A 23,997-nucleotide genomic window follows, 5' to 3' on the forward strand; every position below is an offset into this window, starting at 1 on the left:
ATTATTTACACAAAAATTATAAAAAGAAAATTACTAAATAATATATAATATATATGTATATTATGGAGAGAAATATATATAAATATTGCCTTTTTTTTCATTATAATGTAAGTTTTAACCAGATTATTATTCTGCCATTAACAATACATGTAATTATTTAAGTTGGAGTATATCAAATAGTATTATATATATTTTTTTTAAGTATTGATACTACATTAAGAAATTTACTCTGCAGTAATTACGACAGGTGGAACGAATGTTGTCCTTCAGAGGCAGCAAGTTGTAGTTTTTTTCTCATTAAGTCTATGCTGGAGTAATCTGGTAGTTTCAGGTAGTTTACACATGTCATTACAGATGGTAAATAATCGTCTGGATTATCACTATCATCAAATATTCGCCGCACAATTGTCAACGCAGGAGAAAGTGATTTGAAACCTATAACATAAAATTGTTTTAAGTGATCATAATAAATATTTTTATTTATTATTTATTTACAGGTTTAAAACCATTTAGCTAAATACAAAATAATTGTGTGTACATTTTCTACTAAATTTAATAATGATATAAATTAAATATATAACATTTAAAAAAAAGTGTGACATAATAGCGGAACAGCATATTGCATAATAACAGTACACAGTTAATAAATATAACAAAAATAGTAATAGTAACCAAGAGGTGACTAAATAAATAATTTAAACAAGTAAATTTAAAGTCACATAAACATTTTGTCTGAATACATTACACGGTATAGAAGAAAAATCAACCGGGTCCATTATACGATTTGCCAATGACAGAGCTCTAAAAATGTGGTGGAAGTATATTTGTTTTTATTTATAGGAACATGAAATAAGTTGGATTAGCCATATTAAGTAATTATATTATGTATACATGAAAATGTAATAACGCTATCTAAATTTTACAACAAGGCATCATTTGGAGATTTAATAACTGAAATAATTTTTACGTCGGCAAATAAAAGAATGTCGAAGAGCGGTCAGGTTAAATTTAAGTAAATAACTAACATGACCTCAATTTAGAGTGTGTATAATTAGTAAAATTACTTTTACCTGAAATATCTCTTATAACTATAGTGTGTATATATGTATATGTATGTTTACCTCCAACAGGAAGACGTGGCGCTCCAGTAACAAATCTCAAAAAGTCTCTTTGTTGTTGATAATCATACTCTGACAATATTTTGAAAAGAAATCCGATAGCTCTAGAATTTCCTGTATATCCATGGTCCAAGCGACATGACTCTGATAACATCCGCACATCCCAATTTTTAGTTGTGTTTGTATGCCCACAAAATATTGCTTCTAACTCTTCAGGATAGAATAATTGTCCAAGGCGTTTAAGAGAGAACACACTTTCAAACCCTTCTCTGAGACTTTCCATCTGTTTGGAAACACCTTCCCGTAAAAACCAATGACACACCAACTAAAAATTAAATCCAAAATCGTCACCAAAAGTAGAAAACATATTTTTTTTTTTTTTTTAATTACCTGAATATATTTTTCCAAATTGTCAATTGTGACATCTATATTTAGACCATTCTTGCGTAATTCAATTGAGGCATGTCCAGGTAATGTAAAATTAAGTCCTAAATCTTCTACTGGACAGCCATCTAAAGTTATTTTTTTAATCTGAAATTTAAAAAAAAAGTTCAGACATTTCCCAAGAATCATCATTTTTTAAAATTAAGTCATTGATCTGTAATGTAAAATACCTTTTCAGTTTTTTGTTCATCATTTAGGGAATTATCAATAAGGATTAGTCTTTTTTCAAGTACTAACTGATGAAGTTGTGATAATGTTTTGTATATTTCAGGAACTATGTATGAAAGATCGCCAAGGGTAAGATAATTTTCATGGCCTAATAGCCAACGGTACATGGTAATACTTAATGGTAAATCCAGCTTAAAAAAAATAATATTAATTAATTGATGATATAGCTCAATTTATAATTTTATATCTTACTAGTCTCGAATCCATAATCGCCTTGGCCATAAACTTTCCTAAAAATTTAAATTTTGATTTCATTTTAACTTGATGTGGAAGTTTACTAGTTCGAGATAATGGATTAGGATAAAGTCCTTCTGATGAATAGACATAAGAGTCAGATTCAGATTTTGAAGGATTATTCCATAATTCTAAATCAGCTTTTTGTAACTCTTTTGAGACTAATGCATAAAATTCTAAAGTTGGTCCTAAACCTGTTCCCACCTGAAAAAATTTGATTTAATAATAAATACATTTAGTCAGTTTAATTTATAATTACTTCATCTTCATATTGTATTTCTAGTAAGGCTCGAGAAGTAGCGTTTTCAGATATCACAGCTTCAGCTTGAGAAAGTATATTAGATCTAGTTACTGAACGTTTACGTCTATCAAGACGTGGTGCAACACGATCATGCATGTCACCATTAGTATTATTTCCAGCACCTTGTAGCTCAGAACTAGAGTCAAGTAAACGTTGCAATGCACGATCCCGGTCAAATACAGTCGCATAAAATAATAATTGTCGTGTTTCAAATGGCAATAAGAATGCACTAGAAAAATTTAAAATACATGGAAAATTTAAATATTTAAGATTTTTTTTTTTAACTTACCATGCCGATGCAACTTGTTGAAGCCAAGCAGGTAAGTTGCCAGTCATTATTACTAATGGGTCTTGAAGTTGCCTGTTTGCTTTTGCAGATATTTTAACATTAATAAATTCCTAAAACAAATGGATAGTATCGAACATATAATATACATTTTATTTTATATTAAATTAAAGTGGTTACTTACACTAAATGGTATGATAGAATCATTATGAAGTTGTGTTGGATACAATGAAGTCCAATACCTATTAATAGCGTTTAAAACTCTTAAAAGACTGAGTACCGGCAATGAAGGATCTTGAATTTGAACATACTCAGGCAATGATAATTGAAGATATGGTTCAAGTGATGATTTGACGGGAGACACTACTCCTTCTACAATAACCATAACAATTATGGTTAATATAATTTATTCTTCTATTAGATTTTAGTTATTACAAAAATATATTAATAATTCAAAATATTTATGCATATGGTGTACAAGTTTGGCCTAAAATAATGAAAGAAAAATAGATTATTTACCTAACCATAGTTCATCCTTCACTTTTTTAGAGGCACTTTTGTGTGTTCCTGATCTTCCTTTTTTACCTGAACTGCTAGTAGTAGGTTTAGGTGAATGTACTTCAGTATCTTCTGGCAAAGGTCTTTAAAAAAATATATATATATTCATTAGTTGTTACAAGTACCTATAAAACTAAGTTATAATATTGTGGCAGAACTTAATAATGACAAACTAACATAGTTTTGTATATACAAACTTAAATAATAAAAATAATATATTTTTAACCATACCAAGTGATTTAATTTATAGATCACAGGCAGTTCTAAGGGCCAGTTGTACCGTCTACGGTTACACTTCAATTACGCTTAATCATCTGATAACAGATTTTATAACCGGGCAAATTCGGCCAATTAAACATCGGTTAACTTTAATCAGAGATGGTACAACTAGTCCTAAGTCTATATATTAAATAAATGAGAAGAATAATGTTTTTATTTATGCAACCATTTAGGTGAAAAATACTGACCCATCTAAAAAATGCAGAAACCCCACTTCAACATTTAAGCTTTCTGCTCCAATATACAATATAAGATTAAAAACCACGTGTCCTTTAACATTAGATTACTTTTTAATGGATTTGGACTACCATTCTTAAAAACCTCATCACCATAATGCATGAGAAATAATATTAATATTTAAGTTGACAGGGTTGCATGAAGATTAACAATCATTGATGGGAAAGTTCTTTTTAAAATTGAGGTATTTCAAGTTCATCCAATTTGAATTTGATTTTTTAGTTGATTGTTATTTTTTTAGTAATAATGGTCTCTAAAATTATCCCTGTTAATTATAAATATTAAATATGCATGCACAGCAAAACGATGCACAAATTACTTAGTCTTTGTTCTGTTGAGATGTTATCACATTATCACTTTTATTTTTATTAAGAGCCGTACATAATATTATTTATGTATTGGTAAAACAAGCTAACAATACGCGCTCTGGTAGAAACAATTTGTACCTTCCAATTCATAATATATAGATATAATTTTATACTGGATATTTTACTTTTAATAATAAATTAATTTTACTATTGAAACTTTATACGCTTTTATAGCTAACTGTTGCTAATTACAATTTCTACTAATATTATCAAATACATTTAAATAAACATCACTTAAGACAAAATGTATGCGAAATGTAGGGAAAATAAATACAATCTCCAGACCCTACGTAGGGGGGAACCCGCCTAACCATCAGTATGATAGGCGTCAACAGCGCTCCCAGTGTTAATTCATTTTGCCAATATGGATTGTCTATATTCTTGTGTTATCTATAGGTGACTATAGCCACGATAAAGAGTAATATGTTGTTAATTAAATAGATCAACGGCTATAGATACTAGATAGAATGAACAAATTATTGATTACTCAAACGACGACCGTTGATAAACAAATTTTATTTATATGCAAAATTTTTTCTCTGGTAATAAAGTCTTAGCAAGAAATTTTAAGTTTCCTGTGTTCCTCCAATGTATTATTATCATATAAATTAAACTTATTAAACATTATAAATATAACTATGGTCTACGAAAATTAATTTGTCAATGAACAAACCAAGAACGTTCAAGATCATAATAAATAAGAACTTAGTTCACGTTAAAGTTAATTTCTTGAAAATTGAACTCATTCATTGAACTCACAATATGAACGCATTCATTTCTACCACTGTTAACAGAATTATTCAAGTTGTATCATTGGTCAAAGCACTATTTTTTTATACCTGTAATAAATGGTATGTGTTTGCACCCATATTCCAGCTGACCCCAACGGAAGTTCAGATTCATTATCTGCCTCCATCTCACTGGTTGTAGAAAATTGACGAACAGCTTGATAAACAGTCATATTATAAGGAAGTACATGATTTCCTATGAGAAATTGTAATTTATGTCTTGCCGATCCTTGTCCAATCACAACCGCTGCCTATAAATACAACATAAGAATTTAAAAACCCCAGCATTTACAAAACATAAAAATGGATACTTAACTTAACCAAGATTAATATAACTTAACCCATTATCGCCAAAGTACAATTTTAACCAAAATTTTGTTGAAACCACAAAAGTGATTGTAAAAAATCTATGTTGCCATATGACAACGCACAGCGTTAATGGGTTAATGTACTTCATAGAACAATTTTTAGGTAGAAATAAGTATTAACACACTCAAAAAATTTAACTCAAAAAATTAATAATATAAACGAATAACAGCATTATTTGGTATTTAAGTGGTTTTGTTCCAATTGTAAATATTTTTTTACTAGAAAAACCATAGAATAAATAAATGAATGATATAACCATTAATAGTTGTCAGATTGACAGGTCAATTGTATAATTAGAAAGTCTTACAATGATTTGTGGATAAAAAAAAATTGCATACATGCAATACAAAAATTGATTATTGAATCGGATTAAGTTACTAAAGAATTGTTTTATTTAATATTAACTATCAACAAATTGTTATCGTAAAATTCTAGAAGTTGTATTATTTTAATACTTTCACTTACATATATTCAAAAAATTAAAAGATTTTATATAATTTTAGATTCTGAGTGAAACGAGAATGTATTGATTTTACAATGATGTGGTTTTTTAATTTTTTTAGTGTCTGTCATCACCTTTTAGGACAGCAAAAGTGCTCGGATTTTCTTTAACAGTAACTTTTCTGATAGGAAATTGAATCTAGTTGGTACTTTGGGGGGTTAAAAGTAAAAATTTCTCAGTAGTTTTCATCAAAAGCGACATAAAAAACAAAAGAAAAATTAAGGAAAAACGGGAATTTTTACGCAAAGTCTGTTCGAGACAATCGATCTTGGTTTTTGGTGTAACTCTAAAACAAATGACCGTAGGTACATGAAATGTTGACTGAATGTTTATACTAGCATTTTCTATACACGATAAAATTTTGACTCTTTTTGAGCTGTTTACGGACATTGTCAGTTCTCAATTTTTTTGATTTTTTTTTCTATAAATATCAATAAAATTTTATTTGTTGGGTAGAAAAACGTGAAAATTTAAGGTAAGGCTCCTGATATATTGTTACAATAGCAGTTGAAAAATATTGAAAATACATAAGCACAATTTTTTTATATAAGCATTTAAAGTTCAAATTTTGACAAAATATATAAAATTTGAAATTTAATAATTATTTTGTAGTTGAAAATGTATAAAATTTTCAACTTTTTTAGCTAAGGATTGAAAATTTAAAACAAGGCTCCACGTAAATAGGTTATGTATAAATTACTTTAGTCACAATAATATAATCAAATATACTTGGTAATATCATAGGCTGACTGACCGTTCTAGCTCAGAATCGTGTTTCTTATAACAATTATATTATATCATTGAATTCAAATTTAACATCATCCACTACAGTGTCCCACTTGTAACCTACTGTATAGCAGAGCGACATGCACCTTTTTTAATATTGCGATCGAATTTAAAACTATGTTTTAATAATATATCTTAACCATGCCCTATGCTATATTTAACACCACAGACTGTGTAACAAACTTATCATTAAAAGTGCAATAGTACATGCACAACATAAATGTACCAATGTATAACTAAACAATATTTACCAATGTGTCATCAATATCATCATCAGAATTGTCATCATCAGATTTAGATTGATTATTTTCTCTAATATGAGAAAAGCCTCTAACCACTAAATATCTTTCAATTGCTTGTACTAAAGCTAATGGATCAATTTTAACAGTTCCACTTTTCCATTGTTTCAAATTATTGCAATCTGGATGCCTTTGTAACAGACACTAAAAAATAATTTGATTAATATTAGTTATTTTATATAGAATAATAATTACAAAGTAATTTACTTTAAGTTGATGTGTATTAAAAAATTTCAAAGCACTATTTCCAGCACCAGTTGATAAGTCATGAACTTTTACTGGAAATTGTTCCAACTGAGATACACAACTACCCAACTTTCCTATTAATGCAGAAAACGGTCGAGTTTCTGTAATGTTGTGACTCTTTGTAAATGGTTCAAAACTATCGATCTAAAACGTAAAAAATGAATAATGGAGATGATTTACAAATTAAATTATTTCTGATCATAAATTCTGGACTAAATTGAAAATAATTTAATGTATGTTGTTTAAATTATTTATCACACATTTTCATAGTCCAGCTGTACAGTTAACATTATGTCTTATTTAATTTATTTATATATACAAGGTGGTCCATAAAAGTGTCTGCACTTTGAATTTTATTATTTAACGATTGTCACACTTACAGGATATCCAGCAAAAACATGTAAAAACTTCCGTAATCTATCACTTCTATGGTCGAAACCTAATGTGACTTCAGTTAAATATACAGTAAGTGACTTAATTAATCCACTATGATTGACTTCAAATGGTGATATATCTGATGTCAACACTATTTCTCTTAATTCCAAAAGAGCATTAATATCTTCATTTGCCTAATTAATATACAAAAAAAATTTGATTATAATTTTACATTATGAAACAAAAATACACTTATTTTACCTCATTTTGTAATTTACTAATAGCTTTTGTAAGACGTGTTAAAATACTTTCTGATTGTTCATTTTCTGTAGTCATTTCTTCATCTTTTGTACTTTTACCATATGAAATCATAAAATGTTGTGATCTTTCTTTCACCCATAGTTTAGCTTTTTCTTTATTCACAGCACTTATATTTGATGCTGGATTTGTTAAAGTTGCTGCTCCATTGATGTGCATATTGGGATTTTTGGTTAATTCCTTAAAAAATATTAATATTAATACATACATATCTATATATGAATATAGAATCATTAGTAATTACTTTAGAAAATGCCCTTTCTGTACTTCTTAAAAGTCTTGCTGGATTTAACGATGCTAAAAACCCTGAAGTTGATTTAAAATTTGAATTGGAAAAACGTGTTCTTGATGATGATGAATTAACACCAACAGCACGTGAAGCAGAAGTGTTACCTTAAATTAAAAATATTGATACCATCCTTGTGGTTTTGAAAAAAGTATTTGGCTAATTTTTATAATTTAATATTTATTTAATGGCTTCACCTAGTTCTTTATAGGATGTAATAATTTGAAACCAATGATTGTCATACTTCTTTTGTACAACATTGTAAATAATGTGATACTAAAAGAGGTTGCATTTCTATTTTGTTGGTCTTGGGGATAGAGCAAGTTGTTGATGTATACTACTATACATTTATAAATACTACCACAATACAATAACCCAAAATTATGAATCAAGACACTATATTTTGACTATTACAGTGTTGCATCAATTGTTTGTGGTTTTACTCTTTTTAATAATCTGGGTTGGGTATATTATTTTTGACACTTGTCACAATTTTAGATAGATTAATATGGGTAAACAGCACTGAACACTGTAACTATAGATAAATAGAATTGGAATATTTCAACATTATATGTAGAAGTTAATACAGTGCCGCATAACTTTAAGTGGGTTGAGGGGATTAATAAACATTAACTAACATAATAATATCAAGTATTAAGAAATTCTGTATGACTGTAACTCGCCACAACTACTAGATACAAAAGATCACGATCACGGTTAACTGACTACTAACAGGACTGTGTGTTATTGTGACCAATACAATTAGACAATAAGACTAATAACAATAGTAACAACATAATAATAAAAAACAATAGATTATAGAACTGATTATAATACAAATAAATAATCCCACATACATGTGGTATAAATTGTTTTACAATATTAATAGTGAATTTACAAATATGGAATAACACATATTTAAAAACCTAACAAAAATGTATATTGAATGTAAATTAGAAACAGGTATGATGATCAATAGTAACAATCAATATGACACTGTACAGTAAAACAACAGTAGAAACTTTAGAAGAGATTCAAACATAACACTATTTGTTTTGATGATTAAAATATATATTAAATTATGTATAAATATTTACCTTTTGATATAAAAAATTCATGTAGTGTAATAGCTTGAGCTGAATTAGGCGAAAGAGTATTACTGCTACTAGCGCTACTACTAGCTATAGTTTGTACATCATTCACTTCATTGTCTTGATTTCCTTTTTTACGGGCAGCACTGGCAGACTGCCGTTTATTATGTTTTTTATTTCGTTTAAATACTTCTGACATACGACTATAAAAATATTGATTAACAGGCAAATTAAAATAAAAAAAAGAAAGTTTAGGTTAGCATTGCATTTGTTTTAGGTTTAGAGAGTAAAATTAAGTTTATAGATCACTTTGGTAAGAATGAAACAAACTTGTGTCATAAAAATAATTGAAAAATCTAAAAATTAGTCCTAGTTCATCATTAAGTATACAATCTACATACTTTGTAGAACAACGAGCTACTTGAGCTAAGATAGTTGCTTCTGGTACAGGCTCTGCTTCAACTTCAGTACCACTAGTTGTTGATTGAACTTCATTATTTCCATTTTCAGCTGGTATTGGACATTGATTTAAAGTATTGTCTACAGAATGTATATCGATTAAAATATTAGACGTTTTCTAATAAGAAAATGTAATAAATATTTAGATAATAAAATTCAAAATAACCATTATGAGTACTTCTAGATGGTCCTGGCAGTCCTTCAACTCCTGCACTTGATGTAGAAGGAGAACACTTCACAGGTGTTTGAATATCAGCTTCAGCTAAAAGTTTAACTTGATGCATAACACCTTCACGTATAAAATGAGTTTCAAAAACTTGGGGTAGTTTTTGCATTAAAATTTCAGCCATCTGCATCGCACCAACCACAATGCGTAAATCTTGTGACGCCATCATACCAGCAATATGACTAGCAACCATTTGTTTTTGAGTAACAACCTTCTAAAAAACATATTTATACCAATTTAAGATATAAAACATTCAACATTATATACCCTATTCAAATATGTAATATGATAACACTTTTTAGAACATAATAAATATTATTTTTAGTGTAGTCAACAATAAATAATCTAGCCATTCTAAACCATTTATATTATCAGTCAACAAAACTTTAAAAATATTATTCTGTTAATTCATACTGTTTATTACAATACATAAAATATGAATAGATTTATATGTGTAGACAAATGTATTAATTATATCACATACTATACAATTATAATGGAATTATTTATTATATATTTATTACCCTAAGTTTGTAAAAAAATTACTTGTCACAACCTTTACAATAATAAACTGTACTGAAGTATAAACATATTTTAATAATTTTAGACATTTAAATTCATAATTATTAGGTACTTATTTTATTTTAATTACCAAAAGCAATTCTGCTGGAGAGTAGTAAACCATGCGCAACAATGCACGTAGACATTTATATCTAACCAATGGACCAGCTGAACTATTATAAACTTCGTATAATATGCTAAATAATAAACGTACAAATGCTCCAGCCAGTTCATTTTCACTAAAAACATTAAACAACATTAATAAAAAAAAAAATTGGTTTTACTAGAACAAATACATAGAATACTTTTACATTTGAAGGTTCAGTTCTTAGTGCATGCACTGTATAAATGTAATTTAATTTTAAACACATTTTATAAACAAGAAAAGAAATATAAAATCGTTAAGCAAAAGAAATTATAGACAGGAGGGATTAATTTTTATTAACTTATATTATTATAATCCATTCATTATATTTATAGTAAAAAATACATTACCCAAATGATGCAACTACTGTTTCTATGTCAGTGGTAGATCTTGTTTGATGGTTGTTATTGTAAGATGATGGAGCTGTTAAGACTTTACGTTGAATTGCTCGTGTGGTACCAGTATCTTCATTGATTTGTCTCATAGAATGGAGATCGATTGTATAGGGAGCATGACTTAAAAGAACCTCATCTTCACCGGCTTGATGCGCAACCTAAAATAGATAAAAACAATTGTTTAGGTGCTGTTCTTACAATTAAAAAACACGGTATGGGCAATTCTATTATTGTGACTATCAGTTGTTTTGATAAATCTATGTAATTTATTAATCAAAAATGTGTTCCATACTAGTCAATGAAAATATATATCAAGAAAAAAAGTTCTTACTATCACCTACGGTTCAAATTAATTTCCAATCCCGCGTAAAATCTTGTGATTCCCAAGAGCGTCTAAACAATTGACATATATATATATATTATACCAGTTTATATGGCTTACACCTTGATTTCGGAAATTGTCTAGATTTTAGTAATCAACATAACTTTTATGAAATATTGAATTTTTTTCAAGTTTTGAAAACCCACATTAAAAAAAATGTCAGTATACTACTAACCCATATGCCACTATCCACTATTTATGTTGTTATTAATTAGTGAAAATATAAATTGTGACCTATACCTCGATTATTCTTGAATCTAATGATGTATAAGAATGCCACATAGATCTATCATCCCTCCATTGCCACTGTACCATTTGTTGAGAAGATCCTGATCCTTGAATTGCACCATAAATACCATGACGATCAAGAAGACTATCAACTGAAAATAATCCATCAGCAGGCAATCTTGGCATGAGTTCACCAATAAGACATGTAACTTCATATAATTCTTGGGAACTTCTTGGAAGCAATTCAATCTAAAATAATATATTATAAGGTATAGACATTTTTTAATAATTAATAAAAAGTAAACTTGTATAACAAATAGTTATATCAAATATAATAATAAATACTTATTTTTTACCTGAGTAAGTTCTGGAGAAGGAGATCCAGTAAGAAGGTAGCCAAGAGTTTCAGCAATATTATTTTTCAGTAAAGTTTGTGACAATTCTGGACAGTTAGTACATAATGTAGACATCATTCTCAACACCATAATAAATGTATTTGTACTCATAACAGGAGGAGATGCAACAACCTAAATAGAGTAATAAGTTAATTAACATTTAATAATTAGCAAATTAAGCAAATCAAATATATTACCAATTGTTGAAGATTAGTCAAAAGTTCATCACTTGCAATTTCTTTTAATTTAATAGGATCAGATTGAAAATTCTCAACCAGACGACTAAATGCTAAACAAACACTTTCTACACTTTTCTTGTCCTAATATTAAAAATACAACATTAATATTAGTGATGGGTCAAAGCCCAATTTATGTCATCAAACCAATCTTAAACATTTTTTTTCCAACCCAACCGAAACTTCATATTTTTAACTTAACGGACCATTATGTTAACTCATACTCAAATTTTTTTTTTACATAAAATATAAATCAACTTAAATAACACTAAAAAAAATTTAAATAAATACAATTACAGTCTGTAGATCATCCAAATGTAACAGTTTGCAAGATTGTAGTGTTAAATGTTTTTCATAAAAATACACTATACTATACATGCTGACATTGATTATAAAAAGAAAATAGTAAATTAAGTATTTATAATCAATGGTGTAATGCTATAATGTAATCATGTTTTTATCAACAGAACAACTGCAGCGGCGGAATATTACTACAGGTTTACCCAAACCAGTTTTTTTTTTTTTTAGTATTAAAATTGTCAAATAAATATTTTAAATATTTATTTTAAGTTGGATTTTCAAATAATTTTGAGATGTTAAATACTTTGGTATTATTTTTAACCATAATGAAATCAACCCATCAATAGTAATCAACAACTACATTATTAAACAATATATTATTAGTTTTAATAATTATAAAAAATAGTGTATACCTGTTGAGTTATACGACTTGATAGTAATGGTAATGATTTGGAAACATAGTGAAATTCATCAGCGTTCATGTTTTGACAACAATTTGCAGTGATAGCTAGAGCTGCTCTTTGTGCATTAATACTAAAGAAATCTATAAAAGTTAAACATGCAGCCACACCATTCTAAAAACAAAATTTTTTTAACATTTTAATTTAACAATTATAGGGTTATCTAAATTAATTATAATGATAATCATGTAATTGTAAATATGTACTTACAGATTGTAAAATAGATCGACCGTGTCTTCTTGAAAGCATTTCTAAAGCAGAAAGAGATTGTTCAGCCACATCCATACATTGGATTGCTTGCAGTTTATCCAGCATTGCTGGAACAGCATCAAGAACTGCTGCTGATGAACGAGGAAGTGCTTCCATCATATAAGTCAAAGCACGACAAGCATGATTCATCTAAAAATATCATTATGTAATAAAAGTATATATATATATATATATATATATATATCTTATATATAAAATCCCATGTCACGTCTTTGTCCAGATTAAACTCCGAAACTACTGGACCAATCTTGATGAAATTTTTACAATGTGTGTAATTTGGCCGAACTTAAAAGATAGGCTAATTTAAAAAGGGAGAGGACAAAGTTTGAGTCATATAGAGTTGATACATTTAACGGTCAACGAAGTGCATGGGGTCAGCTAGTATACATATATACTTATATGAAATTTGGACGATTTATTAAGAATATAAAAAAATGGCACGATTTAAACATTTAAAAAAAATATGTTTATACATAAAATATTCTTCAACACTATTACCTTAGTATTTTGGTATTTTTATTTCACATTATTTAATATAATTAAGCAATAGTTTAAAATGTTTAAATACAACTTGTTATGATAAACTATAATAATTAATAACTAAAAATTCAACTAAAAACCTAGTTTTTTTCATATCTTACACTAGAGTTGACTACAAATTAGAAAGCATATTTAATAATATATGAAATAATTGATTTATACAACATACCATATCAAAATTGTGTTCCATCGAAAGTAAAACTATTAGTGCAGTAACTACAGGTTTCACAGGAAATCCAGTTAAAGTATCTTCATTACCCATAACCAACATTTGGCACATTTCAATAACAGCTTGAAGTTGCTGTCCTTCATCTCCTGTAGCTTGCATTCCTTGTAATAATTGTTGAGCTTTAGACGCTACAAAAGAAAATTATATTTATTATTTTTTTTATAACATTAAATAAAGTAAAATATGTATAGTAAACAATAGCACTGAAATTATATTTTTTTTAAATAAATCCATACTTGTAGATGCAGCACCCATAGAACGATTGAACAAATGGTGCATACGAGGGGCTAATGCGCCAAATAAATGGGGTGGTAATCCTCTAGATTCTAATAATGCTTGTAAACGTCCAACTTCACCTTCCTCTTCACTATCATGACTAGTAGTTCCACTACTCCATGCTGTAGGCCCTTAAATAAATATAATATAAGTTGTTATGGCTCATGTATTACGGTTCATAATAAACTGATTTGAAAAAATTACAGTTCACACCACCTCCAGTAGCTTGTGTGCCAGATGAAGACGGATTAGTATTGGAAGTGGTAGATGATGATGTAGCCATATCAGGGGCATTAGTGCTAATTGAACTAGATGTGGAAGGTAGTATATTATTCATGTTGTCATTGCCTTCAGCCATTCCATCCCCTTCAACCACTCCTTCCATAACCAAATCTGCAGCCTCTCTTCCACTCGCTTTGGTATTACCGCGGCGACTATATAAACAATTATAGCAATAAAAGGTAAAATCCTTGTAGATAAATAATAAACTTTTTTAATACCTGCTACTAGCACAAGACCCCGTTGTTGGTCTTCCTCGTTTCCTACGCAGCGGTAAAGACGCGCGTAAATTAGTTTCCTCCCTATTCTTACTTTGACTTGAAGACGTACCTATAAATTTTAAAGTTATAATATTTAAGTTTTAATAACATACAAAGAATTAAAAAATATATACCCAGTGTAGGGAGTTCTAATTTAGGACGTTTATTCGGAGAAGGTTCTGTTTCTTGGGTAGAAAGTTCGTTAGTTAAATTAATTTCTTCAGAGCGTGATGATCCTTTTGATTTACTACGCAATGGATATCTATTTTCAGCGGGGCTGAAAGTCAAGTTATCTACTTTCTGTTTTCCTATAAAAAAATGAATAGATTAAGTTCTATATACAAAATCAATGAGTTTATGCTAAGAGATAACACTTAATATTTCAGCTGGTTAACATTGGATTGAAATGGATATCTGAGAGGTGAAAGAATGGAGCTCAATACTACAACTTACTTTTATTTAAATGGCAACACCAATTTTTTTTTTTACAGATTACAAATAAACAAATTTTGTTTAAAAAGTTATTTTCTAACTACAAAAATGATAGATTTAGGATTTAGGAGCAAATTGAAATTTACGAATAATCGCTGTTTTTAATGATATTTTATGATCGAGATATCCCAGATATTGTTATGATTATTTGTGAACAAAGACCAGTGTTCGGCACCAGTGTTTAACCTAACTTTCACTAAAAAAATGAACTCGTTCACGTTTGTGTTTTTTTTCTAACGAACGCGTTCACGTTATTTTAAAAAACAAATGCGTTCATTGGGTCAATCATTTTTTTTTTTTTATGAATCGTTTGCCTGCAGTCATAATAAAAATTAAAAATAACATATACAACTCAACCAAAAAATAATAATACAATTTAGACTTTAGAGCATATACAATTTATAAAGTATCTGAATTAATTTTTAATATTTGACACGTTATTTGAGTTACATTTTGATAAGGATTTGCTGGTGATAAAATTAAGCGAATACTAGGGTACTTATAATGATAAACCCATTAGGTTTATTACAAGTTTGTGGAAATCATAATATTATTGTTGTTGTATGTCTATCTGGGGACACTGGAATTTCACGTATTTAATTTTTATATTTTGCAACCAAACAAATATTATAGGAATTTTATTATAATGGGAAAAATAAAAATATTATTATTATAATATAATTAATTAATATATTTTATACATATAATATTTATTAAATGGTAAATAAATTGAACATCTTAAAAATCAATCAAATTTATTAAAAATACAAACGTTGTTTACGTTCTATTTGCAAAAAACGAGTGACGTTCACTATATATGAACCTGAACGTGCATGAGCAACGTTCTTTCCAAACACTGACAAAGACATAAATGAAACTAATGTTCATTAAATAACAAAATCTGAATTAACAATTTTGCAAATTTCATTATCTATCTAAGTAATTGTTTCTTGAAAGTAAAATTGAGGTAAATAACAAAAACAAAGAAGTGTTAAAAAATAAACAAGATAACTATCATAATTATTCATAAAATAAAACTTACATGAACTCTGTAAATTAAATAATAAAATCTATCTGAATTTGTAGAGAAAAATTTAATTTGAAAAAAGTAAATTGTATTGCACACCTGCATACCAGAAAGAGTTAAACATCTAAAATTTCCTTAAAATGTTTATTTCAGTAGGTATACCTTTTTACCTTCCAAAATCCACATTTCAATCAATGTTATTCAGTTAAAATATTAAAGGGCACCTCTTAGCAGGAACACATATATTCATACAATACATAATTATATATATGTCAAAAAAATATATACTAAAATACAATGTATGGAAAATGTAAGATTCAAATTAGATATAAATATCTTGAGTAAACCAAGTTAAGTGTTTACACATGAGTAAAGTGCAGATTTTGAGGTTCTTAAACAAAATAGTTAAATAAAAACAATGAACAACTTGTATGCACCAGTATCAGATCCAGAGGGGGGAAAGGGGCATTCTCCCCTCTCCCAATCACCGTTTTTCCCTTTCTTTTGCATTATGTTTAGTCAATTTTTGTACTTTTGCCCCCCCCCCCCCCACCAAAAAAAAAAAAATTGCCCTGGATCCGCCACTGGTATGCACCATTCTTAGACAAAAGATAAATTATTATATTCATTTATTATAAAATCATTCTCACTACGTTATCAGTTGTCAAATACGATAATCTATGGTACAATCGCAAACTGAGAGTAACAGTATAATCAACATTACCAATTTAATTACAACCAAGTAAATAATTCAATGATTTTTTATTTTTAACATTCTTAAATCAAATTATTTTTTTTCCTAGAAAAATCATTACTCGAGAAATTAATATAATATGCTTTTTTATGAACAATAACTGAATATTCTAAAATATGACAAATAGGCTAAATATTCTAAAATGTCCAAAATATGCAAAATAAACTTTTTCCTACAAACTCTATGATGGATAAATCGTCCACATTTTTCATCATCGTAAAGCTGCATAAAGCCAATACAAATATGTAAAAACCTCAAGATCCGCGCTCTACACATGAGTAATTAAATTTTCTTAAACATATTATTAGTTTTTTTAATTGTTATTTTAAATATTATGATTATTAATAAATGGTGCAGTTACAAAAACACTGGAAAGTCATTATAATGGATGTATTAAATTTGAATTCAATTATAAATCATTGCATAAAAAACAATTCAAAATTATTTATATACTAAATATCATTTAAATATAAATATTAAAAATTAATATGCTTACTATTTTTGGGCGATTTGGATATTGTTGATTTTCTACTTGTACCTGGTAGTTCTTTTGGCTGTAAAATTAAAAAATATATATATAGAAATTAACAAAACTATGAATCTAATTGAAATAAAATATTTACCTATAATTTAACATTTAATACATACAATTATATGAACAACTAAAAAATGTAACCATCAAAAGTTACATACAATTTATATAATATATTTTAAAAGCTAAAAGTTCAAAGATCATCTTTTAAGAATTTCATTCAAAAATTCTATATAGTAAGTAAAGTACATATTTAGAGTTATGTTATTTTAAATTTTATGATATCACTACCTAAGTTGATATTACTTTGATACAACATTGATGAACTTACTATTAGTGTATTAGAATTACTGGTGCGAGTATTCCTAGTACTCGATTTACTTTTACGACTTTTTTGAATTGATGCAGATAATTCATTCACAATTCTGAAACAGTTGAAAATTATATATAATATACCTATGTTAACAAATAGTAGTAGGTATCATACAAAAAAGTTTAAAAATACTCACGGTGTTTCAGTATTATCTGAATTTAGTGTAGCCACATCCACTTGATTGTTTGTGTTTTTTTTACTATCTTTGCGAGAACCGACTCTAGATCTAGTATTTCCTTCTATATTTCCCCTCCTGTAATCATAATTTAAATATATTACCCAATTATATAGTAACAAATAAAAAAAATATATATTTGTAATAATAAATAGCTATTTTAAGTTCTAACCTGGTACTAATAGAAGACGCGTTACCCAACGCGGAACTAGCTTGTTCGGCCATAGACGTCACCTCCAAGCAATTTAATCATGCCACAATCAAATCACAATTTCCTGCAATAATTATAATCAGGTAAATAAAATTTTTAACTAAGCAAATTCAAAGAAAATCATCATAACCCCAGTGAAAATTTTTAAAATAAAAAATAAAATCAACGGCACAAAATATTTTATCAAAATAATGTAGGTAATTAATAACATGATAGATGCTCATTAGATGTTAATCCCAAGTAGGTAAATTCTGATGAACGCTACAAACCCAATTTAGAAATTTCATTATTCATTCCATTGGCACTCACCACAAAACCGGAAGCGAATAGTATTGGGAATATTTGTATAGAACGATTTGTTAGAAACAACGGCGTTCATGGTTTCTTATCAAACACTTAATCGAAATTCGTCTAACGAGGTGTGCCATGATTCGAATGAACGTCTCGCTAAAGGCAAACGAAACTCGCGTAGTCGAGTCCACGGAAGTAGGAAAATACAATACTCCACTGCCCAAAACGGACCAACGTCATGAAAAGACAATGGAAAAACAAGATTGATTCAACAGCTGTTAAATCATATGTATGTGCGCATGCGTGATTGATGACAAACCAAGAGCATACCACATCATACCGCGGATACCGGGCTACTTGGTACTTACCACAACACATCGTTGAGGTTATATTGTGCGTTTGTCTGTTCTGTGCTTCAACATTACAATTTACAATTTACAACTGTCCAGGGAGAAAAATAACAACACCTAAGTATTTGAAATTAATCACTATTCTCTAATCAGTAATCATTAGTCATAATTCGTAGTTCGTATATAAAACGTAATAAAATATGTAATACCATTAAATAACTCTTGTAGGTATAGTTGAAACGTTATTAAACTATACATTGGAAAGATGGAAGGAAAAAAACAAATTGATTTAAAAAAAGAATTTGGTCATTATGCTACCAAATATAAAAGTTTAAACCCGTTCAATGAAATAGACTCAAAAAAACTTCTCAAAGAAAGATATAAACAAAACTTAGATGATTCCAAACCATTGGAAGACGAAGAACCAACTAAAACTGTCACTGTGGACTTATTCAAACAAATTCCATTGCTAGAGGACATAGATTTGACCAAATCAGACCCTTTGTGCAATATGCCAAAACTTTCTGAAAAAGAAGCTGTACGTAGAGTGAGGAATAAATTTATACGGCTACAATTGTTATATGCACAAGAATACAGGTAATAATAAAAATATTTTATTTTAAACAAAGCCTAGGTACCTAATTCATTTCTTATTTTTTTTTTCACAGATATTTATTATTTAAATATCGAGTAAAACGTCGTGAATACTTAATAAATAAAAAATGTGATTCTGAATCATATGGACAACTAAATAAATCAAAATGGACAAATGATGAAGAATATGCAAAATTCCGTAAGCTAAAACTATTGCAACATTATCAAAAAATGACAATAGGACAAGAGGCTGTAGTATTTAAAACAGCAATGGATAGAAAAATAAGAGCAACTTCATTACTAAACAATAAGGGAAAATCACATCTTCCACATTGTACATATGTAGAAATGGGTATAAAATGCACAGGAAAAATGATACCAAAAAGTAAGTATTGCAAGAAACACATCCTCAAAGATCCGAAGCAAATTTTATTCAGAGCTTGCAATGTTCTTCAAAGTGATAACCAGTGCCAAGAACCAATTGTTAATTTTGATACCAAATCTACATGTGTTTTGCATGAAAAATTGCCAATGCTTCGAGATTAAATATTTATCTATAGATATACTACACAGAGTATATTTAATGTACAACAATTTAAATCACCTGCTGAATACATTTTTCAGTTAACTGAGTACTCTCATTTTAATTTAAACAATTCTTAATACCATAACTAAAATAATTTTTATATAATTAATTAATTCAAAATTACTTAGTTATATAACATAAACTATGCTGTTAAGTATTAGATATATAATATGTGTCTTAGTGTATGGAAATTTATGTGTAATAAATATAATTTGATATTGAATTAAATGAAAAAATATTCAATATTACATTTTGTATGATAAATGTTAATTTATATTAACAAAAAATATGTATAATAGTATCTACCTATATAAGCAACTAATCTATTTACAGTAGTTGTCTTTAGAAAACTCAGTGTATCAGAAACCTTAACATTTTGGGCAACTTACTAAACCTATATCTATAGTAATTACATGGGTCAAGTATCAACATGATTTATGAACACATTACTCTGGCACAAAGAAAGACAGTGCAAGTGTTAACCATAGCCAATGTGAAGAAACCCACCACCCGAGATTACTCTTATAATAATACAATTCAGAATAAAGTGATGCAAAATTGCTAACAGAATATTTTAACATTGATAAATAATGTTAAAAAAAAAAATGATCTAATATTTTCCTATTTCAAGTAAGTATACATGTTTCTGGTGGTCTAGTAAATACATATTTTTTTATTTTGTTAAGTCTTAGAACATCTAAAGTAAAATACATATTTGTTTCACACCTGATATATCTATACAAAATTGCATTTATTTTATTTTGTTATTGTACATTTTATTTTACAGGATTTATTTTTACTCAAATTTAAATAGATTTTATTGTACTTAAAACATAATTTTTGCTCGATATATTTTTTTTCACTAATAATAATTTATTATAGGTTTATGGCAATTTAATACTAATAATTAAGCATCAAGGTCTATGTTTTAGATCTATACCTTGGCAAAAAAATATTCACTGCAGAATTAATTGATAAATTAATCAGACATTATTTTAAAGTTTAAATGGAAATTAGAAATAGTTTTGGTTATATTTTAGTTTTTTTGAAAAAAGAATTTCCATTTTAGACCATAACTGTTCTTTATCAAATTTCAATAATACAGCTTAAATTTAGAGCTATTAAAATACAAAACAATTTTTCAAACAAAGGTATTGCCATAATTTGACGATATAATATAGCCATATAAGTAGTAGAAGAAAAAATTATTGTAAATTATTTAATTATTAGTTATTTTAATTTAAAGATACTGTACTTTCTGTTGGACAGCTATGTATTTTTTATTCTTTTGCATACTAATATCAAGTTATATAAACAAATTGATTAAATTAATGATTTACAATAATTGAATGGACCAATCTTGAAGGGACTAAATCTTGTTTAAGGGAAAATTGTCTCACTCTATTGATTCATTAACGGTTTAGTGTTTATTTATGCGGTTTGCCATAAGTGTTTTAAATTTTTACATTCCTACAATTACCTACCTACCTAAATGCGCAAAAAGTAAACATGTTTTTATTATATAACATACATAAAGACCTAATATTATGTAATATAAATATAACAAACATTGTTGGATGTCATTAATTATAATATATTGAAAACTTGTGAGAAACAATTTAATCTAATCTGAGTACATTTTTGTTGAATATAGTTTTAAAAAGATAATTCCAAGAATCACATTAGTTTTAAATAATCTTATTAATTATAATCTTCTCATCAATATTTATTAATGTTAATAAGGGTATTGTTCCATATGCAATGGAGTGGTACAATTTTTATTTATTAAATAGTTTAACATTAATTGTTCATTTGAAAAGTTGATAGGCAATAATTGTATTCGCCTATGATCTGTATAGTAGATACTTTTTACCATAATTCATGGAGATGATTTAGTTTCACCAGTAATTTGTCTATGGAAGATACTTATAGATTGTGTACGGAACCATAGGACAACAGGGCCGGATTGGCCAGTTGAGCATTCAAGACAACATTTTGGGCTGGTAGGAGAAACTGGCCGCAATGCTGCATTACGATTTTTATGACAGCTATAATATTATAGTGTATTGTCAACATATGTATAATGGCCAATATTATTTATTAATAGTAAAATTTGTCCAATATGGAGCCACTGTAGCAAGTTATTGGCCAGTAGAAAAATATTTCTCAAAGGTCCTACCCAATTCGGCCCTGTAGCCCAAGTATAAAAAAGTGGAGATTGTGTGACGAAAACGTAGCACGCTACACAATATTTTCCACTTCAAAGAAAGTGTATGAATCATAAATATTTATTATTTACCTAGTAAACATTAATTGTATATATACCTAGTGGGAATGAGGTAATTTTTACATTTTATTTGTCTCTATGGTTATTTTTTTTAGAATAGAATACTAATTATAGAAATTTTGTGATGAACAAAGCTTTAGAAAGAATCAGTTAGAAGAATAAAATATCTATATCCAGCCCAAAAATTCAAAAACATATTTATATAAAGCTTGTAGGTAGGTACCTATGAGATATCACCAATTCATAGATTAATATGAAATCTAACTTTACCTTTCTACCTATCTGACTTAAACAAAATTGGTAGTTACATGCTATAGATATCTAACAAAATCTATAAAGTTATAGGGCTTTGTCTTCAAAACCGTTTTTTTATCAAATAAATTGTTATATTAAGGATTTTACAAGAGTTTAATACTACATTAATGTAAATATTATAAACAAAAAATAGGTACGCTTTAATGAATAATAGTTTTACCTGAAAATGTCCATATAGCTCATGTTGGAGGTTATTAAAAATTGTTATACAATGAAAAAAAATACTAACAAAATAGCACTTATAATTGTTGATAGTTACTTTTTAAAGTTACCAAGTTATTTAATAATTAGGTAACTTGTAGTTATTATCTTATTTTTTTTTTCTAATCAGTTCACAGTTCCACACAAAGAATATAGATAATGAATATTGTAAATATGTAACAAATAACTAATAACAATATCACGATAGTACGATACGTCGATACCACAATTTGAAGTAAACAATACTAAACATTGACTTAAATCCACTAATTAATCTTAGTTCGTGCTTGAGTCTAAAATGTATTTTTAAAATAAATTATAAACATAGGAACCTACAACTTTTTTGTACATACCCTTAACTAACTAAAGTGATAAGATGTTGCATCTACGGTGATATTAATTTGATAAACTCAGGTGAATCAGATGATTCTTGATAATGATTTATTTCTGCAATAATCAATTATTTTATTGAACTAGGCTGATGATACATGACGTGTACACTGTACAAGATATATACAAAATTATAAAAATAAAAAAATATTCGTATTTTACCTAAACTAGGTATGTAAATGCACAAGCAGATAGGTGTGAGACATAGAGGTTTGCTTAAGGCGCATATATTATTTTAAATAAAAGATAAGATGTTTAGATTATCCTCCCCAAACTCATTAATCGAAACTAATTAATAATATAATGAGAAGAAATGCAAATAATACAAAGTTGGTAAATAATACAATACAACGTCTACTGTATAGTATTGTATAGAAATTGTAGATTGTTGAAGAATAACATATTAACATATTTCACTGGTACATCAATAAATAATTATTACACTCACCCAAATATGAGACCAGCAATCACTATATAGGCACTTCGCATTACAGTCACTTGTCACCACGAAGACATGAAGTAGCCAAGTAGGTAAAAGACGTCTAATAAATACGAATTACGAATGGACCGACACTCGAGCGGACTAGTGCTTAACGCAGCACAATCGACAAATGACTATTGATAAATGTGCATCTATCAGTCGATCCTGATAATGTTGAAAAAC

The 23,997-nt window shown here is 27.8% G+C and overlaps 2 protein-coding genes across 8 annotated transcripts; one reads left to right on the forward strand and one right to left on the reverse strand.

Moving 5' to 3' along the window:
* Nucleotides 1-38: 38 nt before the first annotated feature.
* LOC132939683 (E3 ubiquitin-protein ligase TRIP12) lies at nucleotides 39-23,947 on the reverse strand. 6 transcript variants are annotated; one of them, XM_061006989.1, is made up of 35 exons: nucleotides 23,782-23,947; nucleotides 18,281-18,383; nucleotides 18,070-18,186; nucleotides 17,892-17,985; nucleotides 17,525-17,582; nucleotides 14,890-15,063; nucleotides 14,717-14,825; nucleotides 14,421-14,650; nucleotides 14,177-14,347; nucleotides 13,881-14,068; nucleotides 13,112-13,300; nucleotides 12,854-13,015; nucleotides 12,102-12,224; nucleotides 11,866-12,036; nucleotides 11,522-11,758; nucleotides 10,855-11,057; nucleotides 10,451-10,598; nucleotides 9,739-10,012; nucleotides 9,515-9,653; nucleotides 9,120-9,316; nucleotides 7,981-8,129; nucleotides 7,680-7,916; nucleotides 7,424-7,612; nucleotides 7,005-7,187; nucleotides 6,750-6,941; nucleotides 4,893-5,092; nucleotides 3,131-3,252; nucleotides 2,796-2,983; nucleotides 2,615-2,724; nucleotides 2,284-2,554; nucleotides 1,983-2,228; nucleotides 1,733-1,921; nucleotides 1,509-1,649; nucleotides 1,122-1,443; nucleotides 39-435 (listed from the first exon to the last, which is right to left on the reverse strand). In XM_061006989.1, the coding sequence occupies exons 2-35, from the start codon at nucleotides 18,331-18,333 to the stop codon at nucleotides 239-241; spliced, it is 5,973 nt and encodes a 1,990-aa protein (XP_060862972.1). In that variant the 5' UTR covers nucleotides 18,334-18,383; nucleotides 23,782-23,947; the 3' UTR covers nucleotides 39-238. The 6 variants fall into 6 exon arrangements, with proteins under 6 accessions (XP_060862972.1, XP_060862973.1, XP_060862975.1 ...); XM_061006990.1 differs by lacking the exon at nucleotides 23,782-23,947 and adding an exon at nucleotides 22,903-23,054; XM_061006992.1 differs by lacking the exon at nucleotides 23,782-23,947 and adding an exon at nucleotides 18,629-18,837 and having other exon boundaries at nucleotides 14,177-14,338; nucleotides 14,433-14,650.
* Nucleotides 18,982-20,804, forward strand: LOC132938526 (KAT8 regulatory NSL complex subunit 2). Of its 2 annotated transcripts, none has more exons than XM_061005415.1 (3): nucleotides 18,982-19,112; nucleotides 19,189-19,557; nucleotides 19,629-20,804. In XM_061005415.1, the coding sequence occupies exons 2-3, from the start codon at nucleotides 19,226-19,228 to the stop codon at nucleotides 20,098-20,100; spliced, it is 804 nt and encodes a 267-aa protein (XP_060861398.1). In that variant the 5' UTR covers nucleotides 18,982-19,112; nucleotides 19,189-19,225; the 3' UTR covers nucleotides 20,101-20,804. The 2 variants fall into 2 exon arrangements, with proteins under 2 accessions (XP_060861398.1, XP_060861397.1); XM_061005414.1 differs by having other exon boundaries at nucleotides 18,982-19,081.
* Nucleotides 23,948-23,997: the final 50 nt, after the last annotated feature.

This window comes from Metopolophium dirhodum, chromosome 2 (assembly GCF_019925205.1).
Source record: "Metopolophium dirhodum isolate CAU chromosome 2, ASM1992520v1, whole genome shotgun sequence".
In the NCBI taxonomy this organism is placed as follows: Eukaryota; Metazoa; Arthropoda; class Insecta; order Hemiptera; family Aphididae; genus Metopolophium; species Metopolophium dirhodum.